The 12171-nt window shown below is 40.4% G+C and overlaps 2 protein-coding genes and 1 long non-coding RNA gene across 14 annotated transcripts in view; 1 reads left to right on the forward strand and 2 right to left on the reverse strand.

The window, feature by feature from the left end:
• FIGNL1 (fidgetin like 1) overlaps nt 1–1220 on the reverse strand; it is a 36974-nt gene extending 35754 nt beyond the window's left edge. For 3 of the 7 annotated variants that reach the window (XR_010387718.1, XR_010387719.1, XR_010387715.1), the window contains exon 1: nt 1155–1213. Coding sequence is in view for 1 of the 7 variants with exons in the window: in XM_064506690.1 (XP_064362760.1) it covers nt 1155–1188 (34 nt within the window). In the remaining 6 variants the exon portion in view is untranslated. Of the gene's footprint in view, nt 1–1154 lie in introns of all 7 variants that reach the window. The other 4 variants (XR_010387716.1, XR_010387717.1, XM_064506690.1 and 1 more) reach the window with 4 other exon arrangements.
• A 245-nt stretch (nt 1221–1465) lies between these two features.
• LOC112984446 (uncharacterized) lies at nt 1466–4715 on the forward strand. Of its 2 annotated transcripts, none has more exons than XR_003259501.2 (3): nt 1466–1664; nt 2132–2237; nt 3323–4715. It is a non-coding gene; the product is annotated as an uncharacterized LOC112984446 (long non-coding RNA). The 2 variants fall into 2 exon arrangements; XR_010387720.1 differs by having other exon boundaries at nt 1466–1613.
• DDC (dopa decarboxylase) overlaps nt 3800–12171 on the reverse strand; it is a 79600-nt gene continuing 71228 nt past the window's right edge. For 3 of the 5 annotated variants that reach the window (XM_026102309.2, XM_064506694.1, XM_026102310.2), the window contains one exon: nt 3800–7989. In XM_026102309.2, coding sequence (XP_025958094.1) covers nt 7774–7989 — 216 coding nt within the window. In that variant the 3' untranslated portion in view covers nt 3800–7773. The other 2 variants (XM_064506695.1, XM_026102311.2) reach the window with 2 other exon arrangements.

The raw sequence follows: 12171 nt of genomic DNA on the forward strand, positions 1-12171 counted from the left end.
ACATCACTTGGAATACAGCATCTCAAGTTAGCCACCATTTCTCAACAGTTTTGTAATCGTTTCCACAGCTCTGAGTGAAAGTCATATTTTGAACTAGGTAGTAAATGGACAGGTACCTAACGGAATTAAACGCTGTCCCTGTAGAATACATGCCCTCAAATTAATAGCCAATTCCAAAACTTACCGATAACCGATTGAATAGACTTATTAACTTACAGCACTCACAAATGATCAGAAAATGAACAAAACATCAAAGAAGGATGTGACAGCACTTTGCCAAGGAACAAATCTATTCCCTTATTATCTACCATTAAGTGGCTCCTGTACCTCATTTATGATTTTAATTGGATTTTTCTTCTTAAAGGTCTTCCAATATCCTATTCTTTCCCTATTGCGGATCCTATTAGTTATCCTAATGTTCGTATTTTTCCTAAGAGATAATCAAATTCATATGTGGATAGTCAGCACTTCTTAAGCTGACGCTGTTCCCAGATTTTGTAGATACCATACTTTAACATAAGTTCCTAAAGCTGGAGGTTAATCAAAGCATTAACAATAACAAGCTTCTGGCACGCACAACTATGCTTCGACCAATTAATTAGAATTGTTCAGGCTCTGCAAACAGAAGGGCACGTAATTACTCAGCAAGCCCTGCGCTGCAGTCGTTACGCTCGCACGTGAACCCACGCTCATGTAGCGCAGCACGAAAAAGCCACACCGCCCGCGGGCAAGCACGTGCGGGAGAAGGCGCACCGCCCCCCAGGCTGGCCTCGCCCTCCACGCACCTCGCCCCGCGGGCCCGCCCGGCACGACCCGAGGTACGCGAACCCCCCCACGCCGCGTGGGGCGTGGGGCGGGGCTACACCCGAAACTACAGCCCCAAAGGCCTGCGGGAGCAACCGCCTGCCAGCACCTCGCTCCTGCACACAAGGGAGAGCCCAGCCGGGGGGGGGGGGCACAGTCACCGCGGGGGGTTCAACGGACACCAACCGCCTCCCGAGGGCGGGGCTCACCCCAGGGGCCCGGCGCGCGCCCCCGCGAGGCACCCGCGCGGGGGGGGGGCCGGAACGCGCCAGCGCCAGCCACACCGTCACCCCGACCCCGACCCCGGCCCCGGCCCCTCCCGCCCCTGCGCCGCGCGCGCGCGCACCCACCCGCCGCGGCCGCTGCTGGGCCCCTCCTCGGCATCCCGCGCGCGCTCTGCCCCGATACCCCACCCCACTCCTGCCAGCCAATCGAATAACAAGGCCCTGGGGCATGGAGCCAATCAGAAACCTGGAGGGAGGGCAGAGTAGAAGGGGGAAGGTTCGCTGCTCTGACGTCATCCGTCGGCCGTCCGGGCTTGCCAGCTCTACGGGGAGGCCGGCGGGGATTGGTGGGAGGGGGCCTGCACGTGGGCTTTCCTGCCTCCTATTGGTTGCGAGTGCGGCACACGCCCTCCAATGGACGCGGGATTCGTGTGTCGGGGGTGGGGTTGTGCGGGCTCTGCTCCGGCTGTCATGGTGACTGAGCTCGGCGGGCCGCGGGCACGGCGGGACTGCGTGCCTCCCCGTGTCTCTACCCGGCGCCACACCCCTCGGGGTGCCTTGCTGGCTCCTGGGTTTTCTCCTCGTGTGCGTGCTTCCCACCGTTTGCTGCCTTCACTTCTGCCCGAGTGCCTGCTAGTCAGTTCCTAGTAATCGTGGCATGTAACACATCGTGGGGGCTTCGTTTTCGCCTCGGGGCTCTTCTGTTTCACAAGGGAAGCAGAAATTCCCACGTAAGCACTTTCCAGGAAGCTGGAGTGCTAAGAAACCCCCTCACTATTTTGTGAGACCTAATGTGTTGGGAGCTTGCCCCTGCTTTAGGTCACTGCTTCTCAAACTGCATGCAATTGCTGTGGTCTGCTGTGGCGCTGAGGTGGCCAACAAATTGTAGTTTCTATCATTAATGACATTTTAACAGTGCTGTAGCATAGTAAAGCATGTTAATTATCAGTGTTAATGCAGTGAAATTAGGCCTATGTGTTTACCTTTTCAGTAGTATTGCTAGATATATGAGACAGACTCAGCTAACTTTATCATCTGCTCTCCGTAAGGATTCTTGACTTTGGAAAAACTTTATCATAAAGCTTTTTTTCTTCATCTGACAGTTACAGCAGTCATAAAGGAAGAAGCTGGAGAAGAGCTGGAGGACTGACTATTACTCTCACCTAACCTAAACCATTTTCAGTAGTAACAGAGAAAACACAAACAGAGGTAAACTGTTTTGGGGAGGTGGAAACTGAATAGTCTTGCGTTTATGCATACTGAACGAATGTACAAATGTAATATAGCCCATCTTATATTTAACTAAAATGCCTGCCTGAAATTGCAGGTGCAGCCATCTCTTATCAAAGTATCTCAGCTATCTGCTGTTCATTTCTCATTTAAGTTAGACTGCTCTCTAGATACATTCATTTTGGAACAAAACTAGTGACTGCAGTCACAGATTTTGTCACGGTTACCACCATTTCAGTCATTCTGGGGTCTGGGTCAGCTGCATTCTCATACTGGAATGTTAGCCACAGGAAACAACCAAAATAAAAGCGTTAGTTGGCCTGGGGAACACTTCAGCTGAGATGATATACCAGTATATCATCAATGCAAGCTGCACAGGCCAGTTATGGACCCAGGCAGCTTATGTGCTTGTGCTATTGAATCCTCACTGATAGGAGTTCCTGAGTTGCTTCATGCAGTTGCCACCCTCAGCAGTCACATAGGTGCTGGATAAAGGTACCAGCTCCCCCTGTGCAAGCAGCTCCGCAGCAGCCAGTTTCAAACACCTCTTTCCCACTGTGGCGCAGAATGTGAGGCTACCACAACCTGAACAGCAGGAACAGAAACCAACTCTGTCTAGCATGCTCTGGAGATGGCAGCTGCTGAAAGGTTTCTTTAGGAGAACAACTGCTATAAAAGATCCCAGCAGCAGTAGCTGGACTCTCTACAGAGTGAAAGATGGTGGGCCGGAGGGATGCATACTATGGACTGAGCCTGGTCCTAGAGTCCCTACACAGATCACACAGACCTACATTCAAATTGATACCCTATGCTGCAATGACACCTCTGATATGAATATAGTCAGTTCTGTGTGGGTGCACATTTAATTTTCTGTGAGAAACATTTCTTACAGTTCCTGTCAGGTTTTTGTTACACATCAAGCTTGTTATATCATTATGTAGACAGCATATTAAACTGTCTGTGCTACTATGTAAGCTATCATCTAAGACCAGGTTGTGCTAACATTTATAGTTTGTACCACCACTGCTATCATGCTTTGTTGATTTCCCTTTGGTTGCAAACAGGGATGGACATTACCTCCTCAGTCTGAGTATGGAGCGGAGAAGTCTGCAACTGTATCGTATTTTTGGGAACGCACATTAAAGTGAGACAGTGCTAATGAAGCAGGCCACAGCCTTGTCCTGTCCAGTTGTCCCTGAGCTACAAACCAAAGCAGAAGTTAGCCAGCTAAAGGTCTAAGGACACAAGTAGCTTGCAGGATTGCGACAACTTTTATGGAAGGATCAGCTTTGACTCTGATTATTACCAGGATTTTTTCAGAATCATATTGCTGAAAAGGAAACTTTCAACCAGAACTCCAATTTGCAAAGTAATGTATTCAAAGAATACATTGAGTCAAAGTCACTAATGGTGAAAGTGCGTGCACTGAACTGATGTAAGTGTGGCTGTTAGTGGAACTGGACAGTTAGACCACTAAAAGTGTATCTGGCAAGAATAAAATAGGAAAAACTTGGTCAGTATCAAAAGACAGACAATACTCATAGTTTTGACTTCATTTATTAATGCTGCCAATAAAACCTATGTGTTTGGTTAATAAGGCTTTGCATTCAGATTTCAGAGAAACTCTACGGCTCACAACTTAAAATAAAAAAACACTAGAAGTCTGAATATTTTTCCAGTCAGGTCTTAAAGACTCCACATATACTATTTAAATATTAACTATTGATTATTATTTTATCCTCACCACCACCATCCCAGTCTTCAAGATTTTCCAGTTTTATTTTTCGCTTGCTCCTGTCTTTGAGCAATTCAAGTGTACATAATGTCTCAAAGTTTAGACAACAGTTATAAGACAATGGCAATGTGAGTACTATTCATCAAATATGATATTGCAGTTGACAACAAATAAAACCAGCCGTTAACAGAATCTTGTATGTGAAGGCAAGAGTAAATTAGAAATTTAGTAATTATAATGCAGTCCAGAATATATTAGCAATCAGTTGATAAATGTGTCTTTTCAATACTTTACCCTCAGTAATAAAATATATTTATAATCTGTCATTATTAGTAAGAATGTAAATATTGTACTAGCATTGTACTAGGTTAAAAAAAAAAACTGTATGGTTACTGAAAACTTGCTTTTTTCCCTCCTTATCTAGTAGCTGCACTGTCTCATTTGAGATCTGGATATTCTACTAAAGTGCAATTCCAAGATTTCATAATTATTATTAACATCAAATAGTATTAATCAGCATAGACTATTAACTTTTGAACACAAGGCACAATAAATCCAGGTTCACATATTAACTATTCATAAATACAGTGTTCATCACCATAAATCATTTTACTTAGAGATATATTGCAGAGCTACAGAACAGAAACACCAGTTATGCTTTTTCTTTCAAACATATTCTTTTCTTCAAGTTGATTATATAGCCCAGGCTTTTTATTTTTTTTCAGATGACCTAACATTCATACTCTAGGAAGGAATTATCACATGGGGAAAAGAGAACATGAGAGACTGCTAAAAAGACCTTCATTGACTACAGAGTCAAATCATCCCAGAATTTCAGAAAAAAAGTATAACTATGAAATTAAGATTTCTGTATTGTGCTAGCTATGGGAAATGTAATTCCATGGGTCTTGTCACCACTGTTTGTTAAAAGCTATGCTTAAGTCACTTCTTTAAAAACAATCAACTTTTACTTTATTTATAGTATTTTAACCTAACCCTTATCCTAAATTCTTTGCCAAAAAGAGTTTTGGTATCTGGACAAGAGCCTCTTCTAAAACTGACATTCCATATGCTGAAAAAGGTGTAACTGAATGTTGTTTTGGCAACATTTTCCTGCAAAGGTCTAATGGGACCTATGGCTACACTTCTGGGCTGTTTCACTGTGCTTGGGTTTGGTTGTATATCCTGCCCACACCCCACTTCCATAGCAGTTTGAGGCTTACACAGGCATGTATTATCCTCCTGTGCTCTGGTTTCCATGGAGAGGATTTTCACTGAAATCCTCTTATGTTCAGTGTAGTGTTGCTTTACATTACACATTTCTTTTCCAATTCCTTTTAGTCAGGTTTTAATTTCAATTATAGTCACATAAACCCAAAACAACTCCATTTCATTTCAGTGGAATTATCCCAGATTTATTCTATCATAGCTTTGGTCAGAATCCGATTTTTTTTTTCCTGGACAAAGCTGTTTATGTACTTCACACACAATATATTGGTCTGTCTCATACAGAAGGTGTAGTTCTTCTCTGACTCAGATTCTAATGTTTTCATAATGTGAAAGTTGTAAAAATTATGTCAGTATGGACCATATTTGCTATGAATGAATTTTGTTTCCCAAGTTATGAGAAAAGACTAATATTGTTTTAAAAATAAAAGACATAAGAAATAATAAAAATAACTACCTGCATTTTCAGCTCTGTTCAATCTACTAATTTGTTGTACTGTGCTATCACAGAAAACCTTAATTTCACATTGGTTCTGCTAAAGATAACAGTGTTATCAAAATTTCTGATGATACAGCTGAGAGCAATATCTTGTGGAATGGCTCCGTCACCTGCTTGAATATTACTTGGTTTTGCCAGATTAATTTGTCATACCTTGCTTCATCTGTTACACGTGAAATCAATTCTTTAAAGAAACAGTAATCTGCTTTTCCATCTGGGTGGACAAAATAGCTTCTAACTAGCCCAACAGAAGAGCTGTATGCCATTGCCTACCCTAGTCTCATGACTTAACCTGCTAGAAATGCAGAGTTTGGTCAGGTGTTTTTTTTTTTGTTTTGTTTTTTTTGTTTTTTTTTAAGTGTCAGGAGTAGCGCGCATCTCTCTGTGCCAGCTGCATACACATTAAGACTAATCCTCCCCCAATCTGCACCACAGAAGTGGAGTAACTAGGAATCATCAGAAAAATCCTCCTGGTCCACAGTCTGCTTCCTTGATCCCTTCTGGAGAGATGGTGGATAGGAGCAGACTCTGTGCCAAACTGTCCTGGTGCATATTTCATGGAACGTCATATGCAACATCCTACATACAGGAAGTACGTTGCATGGGATGGAGGAAGGAAACTCAACAATTTTGAAAGTTGTTCAAAATACATTAGAATGTAAACAGAACAATAAAGGGGAAAGATCAAAATAAATGAAACATAGCAATAAGTCCTACAGATTATCTTTCTTGGAGTAGTCATGCATTTTGTTCTTGTCTATGCAGAACTGACTGGAATTTATCTTTTCAAAATGGCAGAAATACTTAAGTCAGATACTGTCTCTGACCTTTATTTCATCTCTATACTGTACCTGCATTCAGCAGGATGATATATCAATGGTGTGTGTTAACTGCACATTATTTGACTTTCTGAAGATTAATTATTTTTCAATACCTAATTACATTTATTTTATATTCCAGATTTACTTGTTGATGGGAAAAAAACCACTGATGGGGGTCCCAAAGTATATTTGGGGGGGGGTGTCTGTTCTTTACATATTTAATTTTATTTTGTTTTTTAACTAATTTGAGAAACTGAAAGCAGCATTTTTGCAATCATATTTTTCAGTGTATTTTGTCAAAGATTTAAAGTCACACACACTGAAATAAATACAATGGTAGGCATAAAAATCACAGGGCTACATTTCACAAAAGATAGTTTTCAAATTATTTTTCAAGTAATTACTGCTTGTAATAACTTGATTAAAAATACAGAAGATCAGGTAGCACATTGATTTTGACAAAACTCTTAACAAGGAGCTTGTAAGAGGCATCATTATGAATGATCAAAGTGAAAAGCAATAGGCAGTATAAACCATTTGCTGAGATTTGAGAAAATGGCTGTCTTAAAAGCAAACCTTTTAAGGGAGACTACTCAGCCTGCCATAAGGACTGCTAGCTTTCATTTAATGCTCACTCACCCCTGATTTGGCTTTCTAATGAAAGACGTCCTCAAGGCCCTAACTTCATTTGCAAAATTACTGTGGCAAGTGTGTCATGACATGACAGTGCCCCAAACTGTTACAACATTTGTGCTTGCCAGTTTAGATAGGACCCAAGCAGTGCTATAAACAGGTTACTGAACTTCTGATAACCTGAATTTTTCTGAGGAGGTCATAATAATGTTAGATTAATTGGTTATAGCACCTCATGGTTTCATCTGTGAAGAAAGGCCAGGTGGATGTGCCAGGGGTTTAACGGGGACAATGTTCTGCTTCCATTGGCTGGTTCAGTAAATGCTCTTGATTACAAACAGGAAAGAAATCACAGCTCCAGCACCCATGGCTATGACCATCCCCAAAACAGTCAAGATGAAATTACAGTACAGAGAATCAATGATTAAGGTTACAACACAACTTGCTGGCAATGTTTTTGCTAATACAGCTGGGCTATATAACACCACTTTTGCATTTTTTCCTCTCATAATTTAAACTTTCCCACCTGCCCCTAAAATATAACTTGGCAACACAGACAAAGCCAGTTAATTACCTCCTCCCACTGCTATTTCACCACTGCTACTGCTGTTGCTGGTTTGGCTCCCATGTTTTTAGAAGATCGGTTGCCAGCTGTGACATGTGCTGCCAGGCGAACTTGATGTGGGTGGATTCCACCGTGCGGGAACAAATAGCAAAACGTAGCACAAACTTTTCTCGCAGGTAGCATGGGACCAGATGAATCTTCTTGGCCTCATTTATGCTTTTAAAAAGTGCCTTATTTAGTTCATTTGAGCCCTGAAATAATTGTAATTCAACAGATATGGTGATGAATTTCAGAAGCTAGTTTGGAATATGTAAATCCCACCAAGCAGCCAAGCCAAAGTATCACCAGTAACATACAGCCACTTTCTCCTCTCACAGCTCAAGTCTCTCAGTGCTTTGCCACCAAAGGATCATAAGATGACGGCTCAAAAGATCATTTTTCAGTCACAAAGAGATTTATGGATTAACTGTGGCTTAAAAGCAGTGTTCACACTGAGGCATTTGTGATAGCTGACAGCTTTTTCATGACCTAAGGACTCGAGCTATGTTGCTTTATTTAAAAGCATTCATTATTGCATCCATTTCATTACACTTTTCTGAGATCTAATCAAACACACGGGAGGCAGTTTTGCAATGAACTATACTAACCTTTGTAAAACAAATCTTCAGTCTTCACTTAAACAAGGCTCCTATTAGAGAGTCTTTTGACTATGAAGATGGAAATCCTACCCTTAGTTAAGAAATAGTTGAAGTAATGTACCCCGGCATAACGTCAGTAAAATCAAAGCAAAAATCTGGTTCATTCTATCAGCAGAAACCCTAAAACAGTATTTGCCTCAAGTTCTATAGCAAGAGAGAACTGCTCCAGAGTCCTGCAGAGTCTTTTTGGGGGGATTCTAGAAATGCGGTAAACGGACCCTCCCACTGCAAGCAAACATCATCCTTTCTCTGCATTCAGGGAAACAGGTATAAATGTGAAATATCTTGCAGAAGGTTAGAGCGATTCAACATGCATGCATTACTAAATTTTGTCTCCTTCCAACATAGTCAGTCCTCTTTGTTCTCAAATACTAATTGTGAGGATTTCCTTTAGAGGAGCTATATACTTTCAATACAAAATCCTGATAGAAACAGGACTGCACAGGGGAGTACTGATTCTATTGCAGGTTCAGCTAATGTTGAATTAATGGCTTTCCCAATTTATGTTTATCAGCATTTGAGAATAAAACAAAAAATGTCATCAGACTTCCAAAAACAAGTAAATTATTTTAAATGAAAACCTTACTTGAAAGACTACAGGGTCTTGGGATGTCTGATTTAGCAACGCAGGATAAAGTCCTAACTGCATGTCTTTGTTACCCAAATTAGAGGAACCTGCCTGTCTAATTTTTATATCAGCAGACTGAAAGATGGCTTCAGCTTTTCTGGGCATTTTGCCATAATAGCTTAGGATATACTGTGTTAGTCTTGAGTGCTATAATTTTACCTTCACTCATTTCTGTTATCTTGCTGGTGACACAGGATTGCAAGAGAGGCTGAGAGCTCTGATGTTCCCTTATTGAGCACTGCAGTATGAGAGCCGCAAATGGACAAATCTTTCTGTAACATGTTCAGCAGCTGTTTTGTTACTGTAATGGCCATAGGTCTTCTTGAAAACCTCCACATCAGAGTACGTGGTTTCTCAAATCTACACAGCTGTGGCCTGCCTACTTAGCCTTTTCCATATGAAAACAAAGCATAAGGGAGACGGTTTCCCATTGGCACAGAGGATAAGTGTATTCATCCCTCGTTTGTGGATCATACTACAATTAGAGATGATCCCAAGTCAAATCATTGTTCTGACTTAGCATGAATTTTTAGACAATTTGGATGAGGGTCTGAGATAAGAGGAGATATTCTTGCAACTTTTGTGAGAGTAGCATGAATGCTCCAACCTAAAAAAAAAAGGACTAAGCTTAGTGGTTTACAACTTTTTTTTTCCCTGTTACAGGCCAACCTCTTAGGACAATAATATACTGCTTTCTTACCAAAGGTAATCCATTATTAAAATGATGATCGCTACCTTTAATATTAAATGCATAGCACTACCATTTAGGCAATACAAGCAGTTACATGATTTTAAGTTAATGCCCTCGGCAGGGGTGAGTGGAGGCAGGAGAAAGGTTCATGTATCTTCTATTCCACTCTCACAGCTGCACCTAGGGGCTTCTGTGACACTCAGGTGTCACATCACATTGAGGTTAGTAGTGACTAATCCTCTCCCAGAGCTTTGGGAAGCTAGAAGCCAGCTCTGATTGGGTCTGTCAGTTTTAATAAGACAGTCTTCTCATGCCCTTGGAGAAGTGACTAGCTTGACTTGTATTCCTCTGCAGATATGACAGAGAAGCCAAAAGTTAACCCTTTGGCATGATATCAGATCTTTCTTTGGCATTTGATGAAATAGTTATCATGAAAGTCAGAGATTATTAGTCTGCTCAACAGTGTGAAAGGCAAAGAATTAAAAGTTATAGCTAAGCAAAAAAAAAAAAAAGAACAAAAAGATTTCTCAAGAACACAAGAAGGAAAACTATTCCTACATTTCCATCTGTATAGCATTACAGTTCAAGTCCCCTGTCCTTCTGTTCTACTGTAACTATATAAAAGTCACAAGTATCCTACTTCTAAAGTGCATTTTAATATGAATTACAGAAAACACACGAATATGCTTGAAAGAGTGATTTAAAAAGAAAATAAAGTTGCAAAAACAACTATAAACAACTATTCATTTTAAAACTTGTTAGTTTTGTTTTCTTTTTCTTTTTCTTTTTTTTTTTTTTGGACAGGGAGGGCAAGTGATGAAAACACTGCTGTTTCAGCACTGGTGTTCAGAAGAATCCCACCTTTATTCCATAACTTGTTCAAAAGTTTCTTAGGTAGGCATTCTGTATAATTGTCTCTGCAGATCTTGTTTCTTTCTCTGGACCATCAGGGACAGGAGACCAGATGCAGATGAACCACTGGTCTGATCAAATGTGACAATTCCTATGTTGCTATGCTCTACTTCACCAGGACTGTTCTTTTAAAGTAGATGTAGAGCATGACTAACAGCTGTCTCTGGACCTGCAAAACTCAGTGTTTGCCTGTTCCACGTGAGAGAGCAGACTACAAGCAACATCTTGTTACTGAGCAATGAAGGCCACAGAACGTATGCCTCAAAATCTTTAAAAAGTTCTTGTCAGGAAAGAAATTATTTTCAGGTTTCCACTTACTGAAAGAACTCCTCAGTATGTAACCCACCTGTTCCTCTAGCAGCAGATCATTTTTTTCTTTTTTTTTTTTTAAATATGCAAAACATTTTTAACATCAAAATGCAAATGAAATCATTTTCTTATCCCAGATGAATTTACCGCTTACTGTAACCCTCATTGTCAATGATTCATTAGATTACATCAAAGTCGGGTAACTGGGGCAACTGAACAAATGAGAAAAGAATTTGTGAAAAGTAATACCACACAACCCAGAAGGAGCCGAGACATGCTTATGAACCTTTAGAAAAGATAAAAAGCTCATTTAGGTATCATGTGAACTAGAAAACACCAGTGCTGTTTTTATTATTGTTCAGTGTTCAGATTCAGTGTTCCAGTCCAGCCCTTTACAGAGGCATTAGTTGCAAGCTCCTCTGTTAAATGAGTTCTTTACATAAAAGAAGAAATTCATCACCTTTCAATGTTCAATTAAGCAACTGAACCCTCCCAACTACTGCAGCTCTTACGCTCTGAGTACAGTGTGGGTTTTCTAGTTTCTGACAGGCAAAGTCTCTACATTAATGGACTTGGCACATATAGAAATTTGGGGGAGTGAAAGGTCAAAAGGGTGGTGTTTGGCAAACAAAAGCAAACAAACAAACCAGAGACCAGGACCAAGGGCAGTTGGGAACCTAGCCTCTCATGCAACCTGTTCTTACCCATAACTTGTTCCAATTTGTCCAATTTGCTCTAGGATTTTATGAATTAAAATGTTTTCTTTAAAGAAAAGAACAAAAAAAAACATTACTACTTTAATCTTAATCTATGATAGATGTGGTCTACTTTCACATACTGTACTAGATGCTTCTGGTCAATTTATTTTTTACATATACATAAATTGTATATTATATATACATACATACAAAATTAACATGATCAGAAGCATCTAGTATATATGGTGTGTGTATATATATGTATATACAGATACATGCACACCATAAATATAAGAGGATTTTGCAGAGTACCCATTCTTTTCAATAAGTAAATCCATAAGACAGCTACAACTTAATAATCATATTCATTCTGAGCAGTATGTATGAACATAGAATCATTATTAATTTCAATTGAACAGTCCAATCTACTCCAACAGCACCATCAGCCAAAGCATACTGATGAATATGGCCCTAAAAATTAAAATAAAAGGATTTTA

The sequence above is a fragment of the Dromaius novaehollandiae genome, chromosome 2, assembly GCF_036370855.1.
Source record: "Dromaius novaehollandiae isolate bDroNov1 chromosome 2, bDroNov1.hap1, whole genome shotgun sequence".
Classification (NCBI taxonomy): domain Eukaryota; kingdom Metazoa; phylum Chordata; class Aves; order Casuariiformes; family Dromaiidae; genus Dromaius; species Dromaius novaehollandiae.